Raw genomic sequence first — 18,682 nt, forward strand, 5'->3', positions numbered from 1 at the left:
TGCCGGCGGGAACGAACTTAATCTCGCCGGGTTCATTTTAAAAAAATCAGCACGTATCAACAAGAGGATCACTTTCAAAACAAACTGCTGTCAAAACATTTCAGAACTGACCACTAGGGGCGCTGTTATAAAATAAACTGTACTTCCGGATTCTAAGTTAACCAGGCTTTAGAGTATTATGGAAGGAACTGATACCTCCAATAGGTAAGACCCAAGAGGCTTCTTCCGGTGAACCATATCAACACATGAACTTTCATATGACGATGCAAAAAATCAATTGCCTCCACTTCGATTCGCACAAAATAATCAATCTCTTCGGAGTAAACGCAACAGAGCACTGCGTTCATTTAAGTACAACAAACATGCTATGGTATTTTTTAAATTCCCTTTAAAGATCACCGGCGGTATCTCTACTGTCATCAGAAGCGCACTGTGTTCCGACTGTCTGGTGTCATAGTGCTTACAGGTGCTGATAACGCATACCACCCGCTCCGTCCAACCCGGATCGCAATCAAGCGTGCCAATCGCTTAGAACTGCTCGAAATGATACCATACCACCAGCCCGCAGCATGATGCAATTGGCTTCGGCAGATCACGTAGACGACACCGTCTTCGTTAATCTTCGGCTCGACGATCGACTGTGGCTAGGCATAAAAGCTGATCGCAGTTCCGAGTTGTCTTCCAGTTGATTCCAAACCAGCATACTTACGGTGTGTGCTCAGCTGAGTTGAAGTCGCGAACGTCCTTTTTGACTGGTAGTGGTCTGTAACAGGGAGCCAATGAGTAACAGCAGCAAGTGATTCGCAGGAGATAAGGATTTATTTTCCAGTGTATTTGTGTGATAAGAAAGTCATAGTTAAGTGTGTCCATAACTGAGCTAGAAGTGTGTTTCGAACTGTGATCTTTCGAACTGAGAAGAGCGGAGAGCAGAACTGAGTGATATAAATACTGTGATCGATACGAATTGTGATCAAATTTCAAAACCCTCTCTTTCATTGAGTATAAATCAATATTAATTTGACTGGATTGACTACTGGGTCGGTGAATCGGGGTTTGGAGAATTGGATGGTGGAAATTGAACGTTACCAGAAGATCGGTATCTGCCTGGACGTGCCACACGAAGGATTATCACTGGTAGCGGAGCTGCAGCAAAGGCAGCAAAACCGGCAAAATTCGCTCGATTTAGCGGACTTACTCTTTTATCAGTGTGGAGGTAATAATGATCATTATTTATTTAGAGTGTAGTCTTGTAATGAAATCGAACCGGACAGATAACGACGTAGTAACCTAATTCAAGCTGACGTAAACATTGTACTGTATTGACCGGTTCGGTAGTTGCTAGTGATTAGAAGAAGCTTCTCGGTTCTTATGGATGATATGGAAACAGCTGATTCTCGAAGGACATAGGGAATTTATATTTTTTTTTTCTTGTGGAGGAATATCGTATGATATTGTATTTGTAATAAACGAAGTAAAGTTTCCCTTCCTTTCAATAAACATCCACACGCCGTGTCAGAAGCAGCGGATTAATCAACTTTATTGATGTAGGGGAAATGGATGTAATGTCGGCCTAAATGCCGCTAATTTGGACCCATACATAAATTCAGCAATCGACTAAATTTTCAATAGCGTCCAAAAATATCCATTAAGTATCGTACCTCGAGTTTTTCTTCACCAAAAGACACGGTGATCCATCATGGTTGGGCTATTTCGGTGGACTTGCGCCTTTTCGCTGGAAATAAATGAAATCTCGATGCGCATTTCGATAGGCCTCAGCATCTCTTCATCGACTTTCTCATTCATTAATAACTCGGCAGCAAAATCATTTTCCACCGTGCTTGTCATTTTATGTGCTGTACAATTCAGCATCCTTTTAATCCGACTTCCGATTATCTGACGATGGCGGCTTATTAACAAATTCAAACGTCATTATGGGTTGTGTAAACTAATACCTACACACTTAGAAATACCTAATTTTACACGTGACGGAATCCATCTTTGACATAAGGGATGAGACGTAAACAAACATCCCAACAAACAATTGCCTATTGAAGAAACGAGTTCTTGACGATTTTATTCCACTTCATGCTTAATAATAATTGTACTATTTTTAATAATAACTTCTGTTCAGGCTTTGTTCACACAAATCTGGAGAATTTATTCAACCACAACATCGAAATATTGGGTGTTGAATAAGGTATGTCGAGAAGCTTTTATTCGACTAAAAAGAGTTGTAGTAACAGAGCTTATTCGATCAAATTTTTGATTATTCAGCGTTTATTAGACATCATTTACTTCCTTAAACAGCGATGGTATAAAGGTGTATATAGACGCTTGATTCTAATGTGAAATAATGTTTAATAAGACACTATTATACATTTAATATTAAACGATTATTCAACTACGTAATAAATAATCCGAAAATAAGAACGACACAGAAGAGCAGGGTTGTGTTCTCGTTAGTGATTGTTGTGTCATTTATTTCGGGTCGAAGCACGCGCACCCACCATACAAGATCTAGAAAATCTATTACATACATACATACACACACATGTCGTTATATGGGATTCGAACCATGACCTTCCGATCACCAGCCGCTTGCCTTGCCATCTGAGCTATCCTAGATTACATCATATGGGCAGCTAAATAAGCAATAAAAGCTTGCATCTGAAAACCTATCAGCACTTCCAGCCGTAACTCTAGCTAATTCAAGGAGATGTGAGAATGATTAATTCATTCATAGTTGTTTAACATTAGACCAACGTTATCTCTCCATCTCTCTAATTTCGATGCAAAGGATGCTATTATTTTAGATAGATCTATGAATTGGTTGTCCTGAGTGATACGATTTATGATTACGATTTAAATTAACTAGGCGTAGAAAATGTATGTATGTATGTATGTAAGGTAGCCACCATCCTTTCAAGACTTGTCTTGTATGCAGCTCCACTTAATAGCAAGATCAATTTGAGCTACCGATCTGAATTCACTATATCGCTGTATGAAGGGCCAAAAACGGAGGGGTGGACCCGTAAGCAGAGACACTTACGCGAAATCCACGAGAATTTAAGAATCTCCTTCCAACGATACGCTCCAACAAATCGAATAACACAATTCGCAATACTTATTAAGCTTCCTACTGGATGGTTTGTTAAGAAGGGCGCGTCAATCGCCCTGAAACTGTTGGAGTAGAATTCACACCACCACAATCGAATCGGTAGGATAAAGAAAATGATAGTGTTTATTCCCTCCTAGACTTCGGCTGTCAATCATACCATCGTCCAGCTTCAGTTTGAATGATACCCTGATGCTCCCTCCCAACCCAGTATTTATTTATATAATGGAAATATATGCAATGGAGAAATGAAATATATCAGAACATTAAAATATGACATAATGAAATACATTTATATGGATAATATAGTTGCTACTGCAATGAAGAAGTATTTTACATATAATAAGATGCAGCTCTACACCTCCTCAGCTCACAAAAGGTGGATGCAACACTGAAATGTATAGGATATATTAAGCAATTATATATATTTTGCTCGAATGATACTAACAATAATGCTAAAAATTGTGATGAATAACTAACGTGACGAGAAATAACCTGCTTAATAATTATAACATATAATATTATTTAATGCTTCTGTTTCATATTAATTTCGATGACTTGCTTGGGTAAACTGAAATATTAAGCTAAAGGTAATAGTATATCATGCAATGTATAATTTATATAATATATGTAGTGAAATGCAAAATGTATGTATGTATGCAGGTATTTCCTTAAAACACAGAAAATATAACAAAATACCAGTGGCGTCCCGTAACCTCACTATTTACCTGTGCATTAACTTTCAAAACCAGATTTAATGCCATATTCATATTCGACTTGAAAATACACTCAATCTTCTAGTTTACTCGATATCTATCTATTGCAAGCAATATATTGATTATTATTTATGTTTTGAGAGTTCGTGCACAGGTAGATCAAGGTTAAGGAAACGCCACTGGAAAATACAGAAAACCTCGATTTTAGTCACTCAAATTCTTTACACTCAAGCTATATATGAATATTTTAATTGCATGGTATGATTGAACTCAACTTTGCCTATTTAATGAATCCACAATTTAAGTAAAGAATCAATTTGCTAAATAATCGAGGTTGTTTGAGCATACAAGAGTTATAAAAATAAGCATCAATGATTAATTCTTGAAATAGCAAAACTCTGCAAAGGTAAAACAATTTAATAACATATGGTGATATTCAATTTATTCTCTGGGTAATCCAAATTCTGAAAACCATAGATATCATATTATATTATTATAAAATAAATGTAAATAGCAATGATTTGATGTTTGATACACCTTCTGTAAATGAAAATTATAGTTACAATGATATAATGAGATTTTAAATATGTGAAATAAAAATAATTTACTAGTCATGCAATATATAATATATAATTAATGTAAAATAAACATGTACCGAAAAACAATGAATGTTTTTCAAATTTTATATTTTTAAAACAAGTACTGAGGATCCAAGAGTTAATTCGTTAGTAATATGTTGAACGAAAATTAAAGCGTTTGCACTTTTTTTTTAGTTTTGTGACCTAACTTCTGCATTTTGATTTGGGGTTACTTTGATACTGCTCGATGAATGTAGAAAAAAAATGAGTGAAACTCAAACAATTTAGTTCTTTAAATATGAAACTTTGAATGAGTATATAATCAGAAAACTTTAAAAGCAATAATAATTCAACATTGAATTTGTGATGGCTGCATCGGAAAAACATTTCATAAGTGATGGTTTGCGTGCTTTTTCAAAAGCGCGAAAAACACGAAAATGGTTTTTTAATATTTTTGTAAAATATGTAACACATACTATATAAAACTATATACAATATCAACGGAAATACCCTAAGCTACAATATGGAATCAATGTTTCTTATTTGGAAAACGCACAGAGAGTAAATTTATTCTTTATATTATACTATCAAAGTTAACCACATTATCAAAGATACCTCGTTTTACGGTACTACAAAATACAAATAAGCTCGATTTTAGTTAACCTCCGTACATTTAACTGATTTGGAATTGAAACAAAATCTTTATTATGCACCATGGAATCTTTAAACGCAATATGGAATGCTTTTATAAATATTGGTAAACTTTAATAATGAATCAATAGTCAGAAAAATCGAGGTTCTTTGGACAGTTAACAGTTTTCATGCACTTGTTATCATGCATTACAATGATGTGAACGAAGGCTGAAAAAGTGGTATGGTATTATTCAAAAAATTTTCCATCATCGAAGAGCTGAGAATCTACTTAAAGATTTAAATCAATAAATCCAGCCTAAACGGAGGACTCACGAACACAATAAGCTCCCCCGTCACTCATATTCCGAATCTGATTATTAAATGAGTATACAATTAAATATATCAACAAGTAATGGAATTTTCTCTCCGGGAATGGATAAATAAAATGGTTAATTGCTCTGTCATATAAACGTTGAACATACATTAGAGAAAATCAATCAATGTTACGTTGCTTCTTCCAGTTGTGTTTTGATCCTGTTTTAAATATTTGTTATTGAATGTATAATAATAATATAATAGGACCTGGGATTTATTAAAACTCAAACTCCACGGTGGTGCCCTTTACACAAGAATAAGCCTCTACTGCCGATGATCTTTCAAACCTGGAAACAAAAAAGCTACGAAAAAGCGCTTATGCCTTCATTAAATTCTACTCATACGCGATGTTAATAAAAAATAATAAGATTCTCTTGAATGGGTCGCGTCGCGTCGCGTATACTCCGGCCGCGGCCTAAGACGGGTACAGAATCCATAAAACATTAACATTTTTGAGCTACCGTGCCCCTTACTTCACGCTTGACGCTTTACCAGCGTAAAAGCTAGCAATGCTAAATAGTAATTACTGTACATAAGTAATACAAATCCGTATTTTTGGTAGCACTGGTAGCAAGCTCCAATTTCCGATGCGCTGCAACGTTGCTGCAACTCCGTTGTCAGTATATTCTAATACACACGTACACGCTTATGCTATACAACTAAATCGAGATCCATCGAAGAAGTGCGAGCCAGAGAGAAACGCATTGATTGGAAAACAATGAATCCCTCCATTTCCGTGTGCTAGATAGAGAAAGACGATAAAACGTTATAAAGCTCTATGCAGATGAGAATCGAATTCGATTTCAACGCTGTTCCCCTGCAAGCGAGTAGTTCGTCAGATCCAAAAGCGAGCCAACGAAAGAGACGATCAGTTTCACATTACTCGATCTCCTGTCCCTGTCATGGATTCCAAGTCATAAAAGCAAGACAAATGATACCCGTGGATGGACCATCTCTTGCAACTCAGCACACTCACAGGAAGCCTGTGAAAATGCAATGGTATCCGAAAAACATAACTAAGGGCAGGAGGAGAAGCTATCCTTTCCAAAATTTTACGTGATACAGTTCATGGATGCCCCCTTAGTGAAAGAGAAAGATAGAAATAGGTAGATGGTAGAATGGAGAGATCTCACCAATATTGATATGCGTCTCCCGAAAAAAAAATTACAGTGAAATTTTCAGTGGAAACAATGCTCTAACATTAATATTTATTGTCGACCATAAAAATGATTGTTATAATGTTGTACTCTTCCGAAAACGGCAAAACTGCTACCTAGCTGTACAATGAATGTACATAATAAAATGTTGTTACAATGATTTTTATCGTATTTTTCATTTATTTTATTGTTAACATGATTCGATCATGAACAATAATGAACAACTCTATTACAATAAAAATTGTTGTTACATTAAATATTGGTGTATTTTCATTGTGGGTTACTTCACGAACAATAAAAATAAATCTGATTGAAGCATGCAGACTATGAGAGGGTTAGCAACACTGCCAATGTAATTAAGATAGGCGCTGCTCGTATGGCTCTAGCTTTGACAGTTCGTTTGGCTCAAAACCAGGCAGTCCGCGTCCGCTCATATCTTATCCCAGACCCTCTCTAAAGCTTAATGGAGACCTTTTCCGTGCAGTCAATAATCATACAATAATAATAAAACCACTTGAAGATGTCAGGAAGGAACTCTCAGGTGGAAGCATATTTCATGGGCGGTTCTCTCCAGTCGAATGCATTAACTTATCAACGACGCTCAACCACCAAGGAGACGTGACCTAGGGATATCGAGCGCAGGGGAGTTGGCCTGCATTTCTCACAAGTTCCGGATCGAATCTCGATCCATAACCACCAGTAAAAAAAAGGACCACCCGTAACAGACATACCACCCCCTTCCCTTCTCGGGGCAATGTTTTATTTTTTCGATTTATTTTTAACGTCGATAAAGTAGATCTGTCAAACCAACACATACACTCTAAAGTACACTGTTATTTTTTTTTAATCAATAAATTCGCCAACCAACAGTAAAATAACAATAATATATAATGTTATTGAAAAAAAATTATATGGGAAAATCACGAAAATTTCATTGTTAAGATACTTAACAACCCCCCTTTTTTATTGTAAATTTTCCATTTACCATGAAAATTATTGTTTTGTACAACATAAATCAAGGTAATTTTATTGTAGACGTAACAATATAAATCATTGTTAAGACAATAATTTTCGTCTTATTGTTACATTGTTTTTTAATGTATTTTTGTTGTTATTTTTTTTCGGGCTGTGTTCCGTATTAGCCGCACGGGCACGCTCGTACTCATAGTTGTGTATGTATTTGCCTAGCATCGTACGCCGGTTCCACCAGTTCTGCTGCATCTTCAACAAACACAACACGAGCCTTTTTGCACACACATAAGCTTGACCAAAATCGAATGCTTTTAGCTTTTCGGAATTCACAAATGACTTCGTTTTTTTTTCATCTTTTCCACATTCACTAACACAAAACAAAAAATTTGCATCCGCCATTTCTTCAAGCCCATTTCACTATGATGGCATTGGACTTTTTTCTTTTATCTTCCGTTCACTGCACATCCTCTGAATAGAGTCATTATCAGTCATTATTGTAATAATGTCTTGAATGACAATTTAATCACTCTTCCATGCAGCCGAACTAATAAACTTGCCGACACATATATAAAAATGCAGATATACCGGGAGAAAACTTATGCACCTCCACTCGCGGCAAAACCACGATCCGAACTGAAATTAACTAGGCGAAAATAAATAAAAAAAAGGGTTGAGGCTGGGATTGAACTCGCGACCTTCTACTTGGAAAGCGTAAACGGTAACCACTATGCCACCAATTTCGTTTTGTTGTTAGCCTGGAGCAGTGTTGTGGAATAATGAATGAATACGCCGTTTGTAAAGCATTTACAAAGCATGCAAATAAAACATGGACGCATAGTGGTATAAGAGCTATTATGCTGACTGTTTTCACCTTTATTCAGCAATATTGTAGCAATGCAATGGAATCTAGTGATGGAGCTACACCGAGGCAAAAGACCGTAAGAATTCCATAAGAACCACTTATGAATTTTAGCCACAAGAAATCGGTATGAATTTCATAGATTTGCCTTATGAAAAATAATGTCGACAAAAAAATAATAAAATGGAGCAGACTGGAACCGAACCACGGACGTTGCGATTACGGGTCTTATGTCTGGACTACTCGTCTTTCGACGATTGGGTAAATAGAATGGCTAAACGTGCATAAGAGCTACCTTATGTTAGACGAAAATCTTTCATAAGTCGCGCTTATGAAATTCATATGTGTCGTTCATAAGTCGAGCCTTATGAAATTCTTAAGTCTATTTGCCTCAGTGTAGAAAACAATTATTGGACGTTTAATAAAGCATGTTATTAAATCAATTGAAACAGTCGGATTAAAGCGTCAATGTATGTGCAAATTACACTTATTCAGTATGGTATTAGATCAAACTTCTGGTGTTGAATCAGGAAGACAGTCATCGTTTGTAAAGATTTTAATAAGTATATTAATCAAATCAGAGCAATGAGCGAAATAAAGGCGCATCATCGATCTCAATGAGGTTTTCTGAGCACATAATTTGACAACCTGTTTTATTCAGCATTGTACACTGTTATAAAGCATTTATTCAATCTATATGCTTATTTGTTACTCTGAATTGTTTTTTGGGCAGTGTTGTGGAATAATGAATCCAATACGTCGTTTATAAAGCATTTACAAAGCATTCAACTAAAACATGGACGCATAGTGGTATAAGAGCTATTTTGCTGACTGTATTCACCTTTAGACAGCAATATTGTAAAGCAACGCAATGAAATCTAATAATGGAGCTAGAAAACATTTATAAGACGTCTAATAAAGCATTTTATTAAAGCAATTGAAAACAGTCAAATTAAAGCGACAATGTATGTGCAAATTACACTTATTCAGTTTGTTATTAGATCAAACTTCTGGTTCTGAATCAGGAAGACAGTCAACGTTTATAAAGCTTTTAATAAGTAAATTAATCATATCAGAGCAAACGGTGGAATAAAGGCGATCTCAATGAACTTTTTTCAGCACATAATTCGACATCCTGTTTTATTCAGCATTGTACACTGTTATACAGCATTTATTCAATGTGTATGCTTATTTGTGACTGTGAATTGTTTGTTGGGATGTCATGTAAAATTAAGTGCTCTAAAACTGAAAAGTTCGAAAGTATGTTTGATTGAACTGAATTTCGCGTCTATTATGACTAAGTTTTATGTCAGAATTGACGCTCGTATATGTCAGTCTCAGAGCACCTAAATTTACATCAATTTTTTTAGGTGTGTTGTAGGCCCCATTTTATCATTATCAAAAGTAGCAACGAAGCTTTCCTCCTCTGGCCGAACATCAAAAATTAAAAAAAAAAAAATTATATACGTATTGCTGAAACACCCGCCAAACAAAAGTTTAGTTGCTACTCTTTCTTTTGCAACTAATTTCAAAATAATCTATCGGGGTTTATTTTTCCATGCATATTTTGGACTAAAAAATCTTTATTGGACGTGATTTACATTGAAAAAAAGCATTTTTGAATTTTTCAGAGTAAATTATGTATACAACACTTTTTTTTTAAATTGTTCTAGACCACCTGTTAGAATATTTCAACCCAGCTTTGTACGCTTGAGCACCATTACATTTGAATCACCCATTTCTGAAATATGAGGATTACGGGGGCAACAATCAAGCATTTCATAGTTTAGGTGGACTACACACTTAGAAATACCTAATCTTAAAGAATGAGACGTAAACAAACATGTCATGTAAAATTAAGTGCCCCGGGACTGAAAACTTCCAAAGTACGTTTGATTGAGCTGAATCTCGCGTCTATTATGACTCAATTTTAGTCAAAATTGACGCTCGTATATGTTAGTCTCAGAGCACCCAATTTTACATAAATTTGTCTAAGTGTGTACGTTTTAGTTGGGCTTCCGTTAGTTGGGCTGTAGCCCATCTAAATCGAAGTCAAACATCATTTTTGACAGTGCTTTTTCTTTTTCGAGGGGCTCATGCATGAACAATTTGGATAGTGCTTAAGGATTGCGATGATAATAAACAATCGGTGTATCCCTCAACCAATATTCAGCTTGACAGCTCAGCCCAACTAACGAAAATCTTTCACTAAGTGGGCTACAGGTTAAGTCCAACGAGCGAGAGTTGACTGTAGTTCTCATCAAGGTGATGAATAAAAGGGTTAGGATGACAGGCTACTCTTTTTAGCATTGTGTGTAAGTGTGAAAGAGTAAGCTGTTTTGTTCTGTCATACCTCCGTCAGTTTTACCGCTGTCAGTTTACCCAAAAGTGTCAGATTGCCCAAAAATGTCAAAGTCATATGAGCTATGGTGCATCTATCTATATGTGGTTGACAGGGATATAGCATAGAGGTAACTCTAAGACCAGAAGGTCCCGAATACATGTGCTCAACTTTTTGGCTCAGCTCTGGTACTATCTTCGGTCCCAAGCTAATCGATTCACCCCTCGAAACATAGGAAAATCTACTAACCCCTCATTTTATCTGCCAAACTTTCATAGCAAATCAAAACAAAGATTGTGTAGTACTAGAATTTTGACTAGAATGGGGTTCGTTAATCGATTTGCTTGGGACCAATAGGCTAGTCAAGTAGTGAGTCAATTTAAAATCGTTAGTTTCGAATTGATTGTTGGATATAGTCCCCCTGGGATTACCATTATAAGCCTAGTATACAGTTCAAAGCGAAGTTAAATTTGAAGCAAGTCAAAAATCATAAAATTTCGTTAGAGAAAAAGGCTGTGAAAAAATAGTTGTGGATCATTTTCCTATTTCCTCTTTTCGCAGTTCACAGTTCACGTGAAATGAAATCGATCAGTTTACACCTCGGGTGAAGTGATAGTTTGACGTTAACTTTTCGCTTAGCTGCTTTGCTTTTCACGAGCAACTGCATGCGTGAAAAAGTAAACGTAAGCAAAAAATATACGATTCACAACATTCTATTTCGGTGGATCGTATCTATTTACACTTCCAAGCGAAGTGAAATATTTGCGAGTTGCATTTTTTACGCTGGTGAAAAATATAGTATTTTGTGTGAGATTTTCACTTCACTTCAATCTCATCAGTGAAAATCTCATATCGGGACGGGATTTTTTTTTCGGCTTTCTTCAGGAGCTAATTCAAACATTCCCTGGAAATTGTCTTACGTCATTCCAGGAAAGGTCGCCCTTCGTCCAAATGTTTAAATTTATGCCATTGAAAACGGCAGAAATATAAAATTAATAAAAATAGTAAATACCAACAAATACCAATTTTTTAAAGGGGCCCATGCATTAATTATGTCACGCTAAATCGAGGAGAAATTTACCCCCTCCCCTATCGTGACGTTTTTCCTATACCTAATGCATTGCTTGTCACAAAATCTTAGAGCGTGACATAATATATGCATCAACCCAAGCCTTTGATACCGATAAGGTTGAAAACAACCTGGCAATTCTGCCTGGAACTGATCTAAAGAAACTTTTTTTTTTAAATATCATGTACTCATAGTGCAGAGTGGCGAGACCTACCGATTTTCATCTTGCCTATCGAATCACAGACGAATCGATCAAAAGTACCGATTTTACGCTCCTCTGACTAAAACAAACTCGGGAAGAACAGTGAATCTGAGTAGCAGTGCAGTAAAGGCACATTTTTCCAAGGTCGAAGGAGACTAATTTAATTTAAACTTTTTAAAGGGTTTCCACAGTTAAATTGCATCACTTAGAAGTACTCGCCAAAAATAAGTCTCTCAACCGATTGTCATGAAATTTTCAGGGAATGTTATACTATATATCTAGAATAACATTTGAAATGGGCCTATGTCCAAAACGTAAACAAACCAGAAAATGAATTTAAAAAATTTCCGGCACTATTCAATTCCTATTTTAAAAAAAACAATTATTTTAGGCATTTATATTGTTCACAATAACAATAGTAACTGTATCTCAGTATACAACATCCAAAATATGCGGAAAGCTTACAAAAATATATGAAAATCGATAACATTTTAATTTTGTAAATAAATAAGCCTTTTTTGTGAATCTTTCAATGGATAGGCCCTTTTTGTTAAGCCGTTGTGTTTGTCATCAGATATGGTACGCCTTATGCTTAGCCTTTTCGCAACGTCATATCAAGATCCACATGTGAAAAGGGCATACAAGCTTTTTATAAACAAACCTCTGTAGACCCTTTTCTCGCCAACCAAGGGTCGCCCACGTAAACCAACAACATCATCGGAAAGGGAAAAGCTTTCCCTACCGGGTGATGTTGATGGTTTGCGTGGGTGGCATATGGGTAGCGAGAAAAGGGCATAAGAAGGATTGTGTACCAAAAGTTTGTATGCCCTTTTCACATGTTGTTCTTGATATAAATTAAAAACAAATCATCGGCCCTGCCTCAAGTAGTAGGGCCTAGCTTTGGTTTGAAAATGTTCAATCATCGGACCTTTTACGTCACTAGGCTTATCAATGAAATGAAATAAATGAATGATCGGTCGTTTTAGCGTGCGGGCCTATTATGAATCGAAAAATTTCGTTGATCGGCCATTCCGAAAATCGAGTTATTTTTAATGATTTTTCTCGATTATGCGGAACTTTCTTACACGATTAGAAGCTATCAAGCGGTGCTAAAGAATCGTATCAAAACCCGAATTGTTTACGTTTTGGACATAGGCTCATTTCAAATGTTACTCGAGATGTAAGCTTGGTTTACGTGTCTCTTCACCAAATCCAAATGCCCGAATTTTCACCCGTAAGGTTTTGTACAACGGTTGAATCGACATTGCTTTCAACATTTACTGCTCCATAGTGACAACTTTAGAATGCTTACGGAGTTCGTGCTTCATTACAGCTCAGTATTTTTCGATCGGCCGCAACTCCGGTGTGTTTGGGGGATTGAGATCCTTTGGCACGAAATTGGGTTCTTTAAGGGTATTTAGGTAAATGTATATTCGTAATCTGCATTAAAAATGGAACCCAAGCCCAAAATTTCTTCAATTTTGGTACACTGGAAATATTTTAAATAAGAACGATTACATTTGCAAAAATCACGGACGTAATTTGTGATTAGCCCCGGTCCCTTTCATATTGTATCATTATTTATGTACAGCCTTAAATTTGAAATGACGTTTCACATTCATCTAGTGATGGCCGATTTTCATTCGAATAATCGATTAATCGATTAACGAACCGAAAAGTAAAATATTTGTAATCGGTATATCATGCTGATCTAAGCATTAACTTCTCCAGAGGATCATCACCCATCGTTTCAAACATATGCTGCACTCTCATTGGTGGAAAAATGACAGCACAGCGAACAAAAAATAATCGATTAGATGTTAATCGAATAATTTAAAAAATGGGACATCTCTGATTTTGGTGTGATTGTTTTGATAAAAAAAGATCGCAAAATTTCAACTATACCGAGGGGGCAGCAAAACCACAAAATTACCTTGCATACGGGGGGTATTCATTGGATGAAATGGACCGTGAAAGAGGACACTAAAATAGAAAGTTTTTCTTCCGACTGTTTCATCTTAGTATTCTTCTTTGGTACTACACTATGTTTGTTTTGATTCGCTATTCAAATTGATTCGCTGGTTAAACGTTCTCCAAAATGTTTAATGGCACAAAAAAACAGTAGATTGTTGAATTCCCAACATCTTTACGATGATTCGGTGCAACCCACATTGTTGAGGTGCGCTGTTCCTTCGACTCCATTTTCAAAACAACTAGAAATTTCACAAAGAAACGCACGCAGTGTAAATTACTCAAGCTGAGGCCATCTCACCCAAAATTTCATTAAAATTAACACAGAGGGCAAAATGTTACAGGTTTTTGAAACTGATGCAATTTAACTGCGGACACCCTTTAATATAACGTCATCATAGCTGCCATTTTGAAATGTAGTCGTCGGAAGGTTTCTTAAATAATTCAGTTTATGCTAGCTAAATTTTCGCTAAAAGTTGTTTCCCCAAATGTATTGGGGATAGAAAATCTTCTTGTGGTGGTTTCATACGAAAACATTCATTCTGGAATACCTTCTGTGTACGCTACAGTCCACTGTCAAAACTGCTATTACATTTCTCGATAGAAACAGGATGTAAGAAATCTACACTTACACACTAAGATTATTTTACAGATTTCTGTAAAATTTTACCGAAATCTCAACAGCTGAACGTTCGGTAAATTTTTTTACAGTTTTCCTGTAATTATTTACAGATATCTGTGAAAAATTCACAGATATTTGTGAAAAATTACAGGTCTGCGAAACTGTTTACCGAACGTTCAGCTGTTAGGATTTCGGTAAAATTTTACAGATTTCTGTAAAAATTTCTGAGTGTGTACATTTGATGTGCATGTCATTTTTTTTAGCATGTATCTATCTCCTACTATCTTGTACAATCTACTAGTTAGGATTTCATCAGTAACTTATCTAATATCATCGTTAACGTGTCTCTCTATATTATTCGATATAGTGCACCGTCGTAGTCTTAACCAATGTTCTCCATTATTTCCTCCTCGTTTCCAGAGTGCAACAAAATGGCTTGCCTTCCACAATCGGCCTTCGCAGTGCACAAACTGCGCAAAGCACAGAACGACAAGAACCTCGCAGTGGCACGTCTCAGTACCGAAAAGCAGGACGCACCACGCTACATGAACAACAGTGAGTATTCGATTTCGATTTCAGCTACATACCAAACACGTCACCCATCTTATCTCGCTCGCAATTTGCTGCTGCCGTTATGTTGGCATAGCAACCATATACCCACATAAGAACAATTGCACAACATTACAACATTGTTTCATCACTAATCCAAGCTCCCGATAGCTGCTCGGCGTCGTCGCTGAAATTGTCTTTCAAATAAGAAAGTGTGTATTTGTGATTGTGTACTTGCAGCGCTTGACCTCACACCGGTCAAGTACAGCGATAAGCTGATGAACAGCATCTGGGGCCTTTACAATCGCTACTCGCCGCACAACTTCAAGAAGAACAACGGCTCCGACCAGCAGTACTTTGGCATGCAGCAGCCGTAAGTCGTTCAAATTGGAACAACTTTTAAATAGTGTTATTAACAGACTTGTTTTTCATTCTGATTTGCAGATTCGCTGTTGCATGCGCCGCTTCGGAGAAAGCCAACTCTGAAGCCAAGAACTGCCCAAATAAACAGCTACCGAACCTATTCGGAGCTACGTTTGGAGAACCATGATGGGATAATGTTGATTGTTTGGGCAGAAAACGAAATTAGTCGCTAGTTCTGTAGTAGCTTAGCCATTAGTAGATGTGTTTATGGTTTGGTGATATTTTTTGGCGTAGGGTTTTCAAAATTTAACAAATTTTAATATAATCGGCATTAGTGGTATTGGTTTGACTGAATAAAGTGTTCAAATTTATGATGTTATTATAAGGATTATAATTGGCCTAGATAATTATGCGTGTTTCAATACAGGGGAGTTTGACAGAAAATCATTCCCGGATTAAGTATATCTTATCAAACTTGTAATTCAATTATTTTTCTACCTACAAAATCAGGCTGAATTTGTTCGCTTGTTTAATGGTATGCTTGGCAACCCAGTTAATTTGACAGTTCAGATATTTTGTTTTGAAGAAACAATACAACAAGCAGTAGAAACCTTTCCCAGATCCCAACCATCCAAACCAAGACGATGTTCCAAAGGCACCCCAGGTGGACAAACTGGCCAAACCGGACGATCCCCCCAAGAACGTGATCGTGTTCCTCCGCCTGCTGAACAATGAGCACGGCAAAGACATCATCGAAACGCATCTGATGGCATTCGAAACCTATAACCGCTGGAACGCACTCAAGCTATCGATGCCAACTACCCGACTGGGACAACAAGGATGCACGGTTTCAGGTGGCCAAGGTCATGTACCAACTGGACGACAAGAAACGGGACGAAGCGGTTTAGTTGAGAATGCGACGAAATGCTGCTTAAGGCTGGCTGCTTCAGCGGAGAGCAGGTAGCTGCATTCACAAAGTGCTGCCAAATGCGATTCCCGATGCGGAGTCTTCAGCACCACTGGAGCGGTCATGTGCCTGCCCGAAAAAAATAATTATAATAAAACAGCAAAATTACAATAATTTCTACTGTTGAATTTCGAGTACATTGAAATTTATTGTTAAATTGTTGTACAAAAAAAAAGATCGTTTTTAACGATACAATGCTGAAACAACGAAAATGGATCATTTGAGATGGCTGAGTTTTGAACCCACCACAGCTTTCATTTGGCGCTACTGTATACGGACGAACCAATGTAAAATACTGTGGTAGCCACAGTACGGTGCTGTCAAAACCTCAGCATCTTCAATGATCCATTAATGTGATGAGATCAAATTTGGTCTAGAAAAATCAGTTATTTTTACTTTGACTATATGTTTTTGTATTACTTCTGCGTGAAGTCAACGATTTACATAGTTGCTAATTTCAAATAACAAACTAAAGTGGTAATTTTTATATGATAGATGAGGAGATGAAAGTATATTTTACAGTCATCGAAAATCGCTATCCCGCAGCCACAGCATCCACGCTTGAAAACTGAAAGCATAATACCGAGGAATCCATGGCGGAACTTGACCGGAAATTCGTGGTTGCAGCTATGAAACCAAAAATTGAACAACAAACAAAAATTATTTAAATTTGGACACATGCACAGCGCAGGTGCAGATATACATAGTACAGTGCTGAAATATGCCCAACTGTATTTTTTCACACTGTGTGGAGTGACCATTCCCTCGGAAATATCCAAAGAAAGGTTTTAAGGTGCCGCCACACGGAGGCTATTTCTAGTATATAGCGAGCTATGTGATAGAAAACTATATTATAGCCCATAGGAACTAAACCTATGACCTATGACCTATGAACCTATGATAGCTCATAGTTATGACTTGCAAGTTATAGTTTAGAGCTATGACATAGAGCCGAATTCATTGTCGTGTGTACACTCTAGCGATAGTTCTATATCATAGTTGCAAGCTACTTTTTCATCAAGCAGGAATAGTTCATATATATATATATATATATATATATATATATATATATATATATATATATAGTATATTGGTCATAGTTTTTTGACAGCTGTTGTTGTTTTTGTTTAACAGATGTTTTTGTTTTTGTTTAAGAAACCACTCATAGACGTCTTATCAAAATGAATTCGGAGTTGTGTTCGGAATATGGGCTCTGGAGACTAGGGGATGGCCCACCGGAAGATCCGGAACATCCGGAAAAGTGCTCAAATCATGAAACTGATCGTAGAGCTCCACGGTTTTTTAGAAACAACTCATAAGACGCCAGGGAGGCAGCTCCCACACCAGGACCCTACCTTTCGACCCATCAACTCATGAACCTGGGACCTACGGCTTTATTTCCCTTTTAAGGATGTTTCGGATCTTTCGCAAGGGCATCCACTGCACAAGTCCCAAAGCCGAATTTAGGAAGACAAAAATGTTTGCGCCCAAACCGTAAGTTTTATCATATAGTCATATTTTTTGGCCGATCTTTTTATGTTAGTGAAATTCGGGTGGTCGACAAAATTAGTAAATTGGATATACAAACTTTTTTTTTATTATTTGAGATAGACCAATGCAATGTTCTAAAAAGTTGTAGAACAATCAAATCAAAGCATTTTTTTAAGGCACCAAACTTATATCTCTTATGGTTCATGAGTTAATTTTTTTTTAAACAAGACCTCTAAAACAGATTTAGTTGAATAACTTTTCACACGTGCATTTCTCGTAAATACGTTGTTTTGGACACATTTAGAACTTATGATGGCGCATATTGATGACGCAACCATGTTGCTATCTTTTTTGATTAGAAAGTTAATGGAGATATTCTTCTATTTCTTTTTTTTAAATTGTCAATATCTCTAAAAGGAGTAAACCGATTTTCAAACCTTTGATTTCTTTTGAAAGAACGTGTTTTTATTCATTTTTGGTAAGAAAACAGTGAGAGCGATTCATTAAAAAAAATCAAATTTTTTACCAAAATCTAGCCATAACTTTTCAGATAAAAGAAATATCAACTAAGTTGCTTGAGCAAAAATATGCGTCATAAAAAGTTCTTAAAGTATTTAAAACAAAGTTTCTACGAGAAATGAACTTATAAAATTATATTTAAAGAAAGTCGATTTTCTAGGGGCCACCCTAACCTGCTTGCTT

General features: G+C 36.4%; 2 protein-coding genes across 3 annotated transcripts in view; one reads left to right on the top strand and one right to left on the bottom strand.

The window, feature by feature from the left end:
* The window catches only part of Naus (Nausicaa), a 364,485-nt gene that overhangs the window by 46,620 nt on the left and 299,183 nt on the right, over positions 1–18,682 (bottom strand). Inside the window, exon 8 of one of the 2 annotated variants that reach the window (XM_065233643.1) lies at positions 13,774–14,059. The gene's annotated coding sequence lies outside the window, so the exon portion shown is untranslated. Of the gene's footprint in view, positions 1–13,598; positions 14,060–18,682 lie in introns of those variants that run through there. The other variant, XM_065233642.1, reaches the window with a different exon arrangement.
* Positions 676–15,929, top strand: LOC135710943 (uncharacterized). The gene is made up of 4 exons (XM_065233668.1): positions 676–1,213; positions 15,031–15,165; positions 15,400–15,532; positions 15,604–15,929. Exons 1-4 carry the CDS (start codon positions 1,066–1,068, stop codon positions 15,707–15,709), a joined length of 522 nt encoding a protein of 173 aa, XP_065089740.1. The 5' UTR covers positions 676–1,065; the 3' UTR covers positions 15,710–15,929.

Source organism: Ochlerotatus camptorhynchus, unplaced genomic scaffold (assembly GCF_037179485.1).
Source record: "Ochlerotatus camptorhynchus isolate MF236.1 unplaced genomic scaffold, CSIRO-AGI_Acam_v1.1 ptg000406l, whole genome shotgun sequence".
Classification (NCBI taxonomy): domain Eukaryota; kingdom Metazoa; phylum Arthropoda; class Insecta; order Diptera; family Culicidae; genus Ochlerotatus; species Ochlerotatus camptorhynchus.

Excerpts from the sequence above, each read along its gene's own strand:
- LOC135710943 (XM_065233668.1), top strand. The coding sequence starts at position 1,066 with ATGGTGGAAATTGAACGTTACCAGAAGATCGGTATCTGCCTGGACGTG. Across the intron at positions 1,214-15,030 it reads ACTCTTTTATCAGTGTGGAG|AGTGCAACAAAATGGCTTGC; the intron begins GTAATAATGATC and ends CCTCGTTTCCAG. Across the intron at positions 15,166-15,399 it reads ACCACGCTACATGAACAACA|CGCTTGACCTCACACCGGTC; the intron begins GTGAGTATTCGA and ends GTGTACTTGCAG.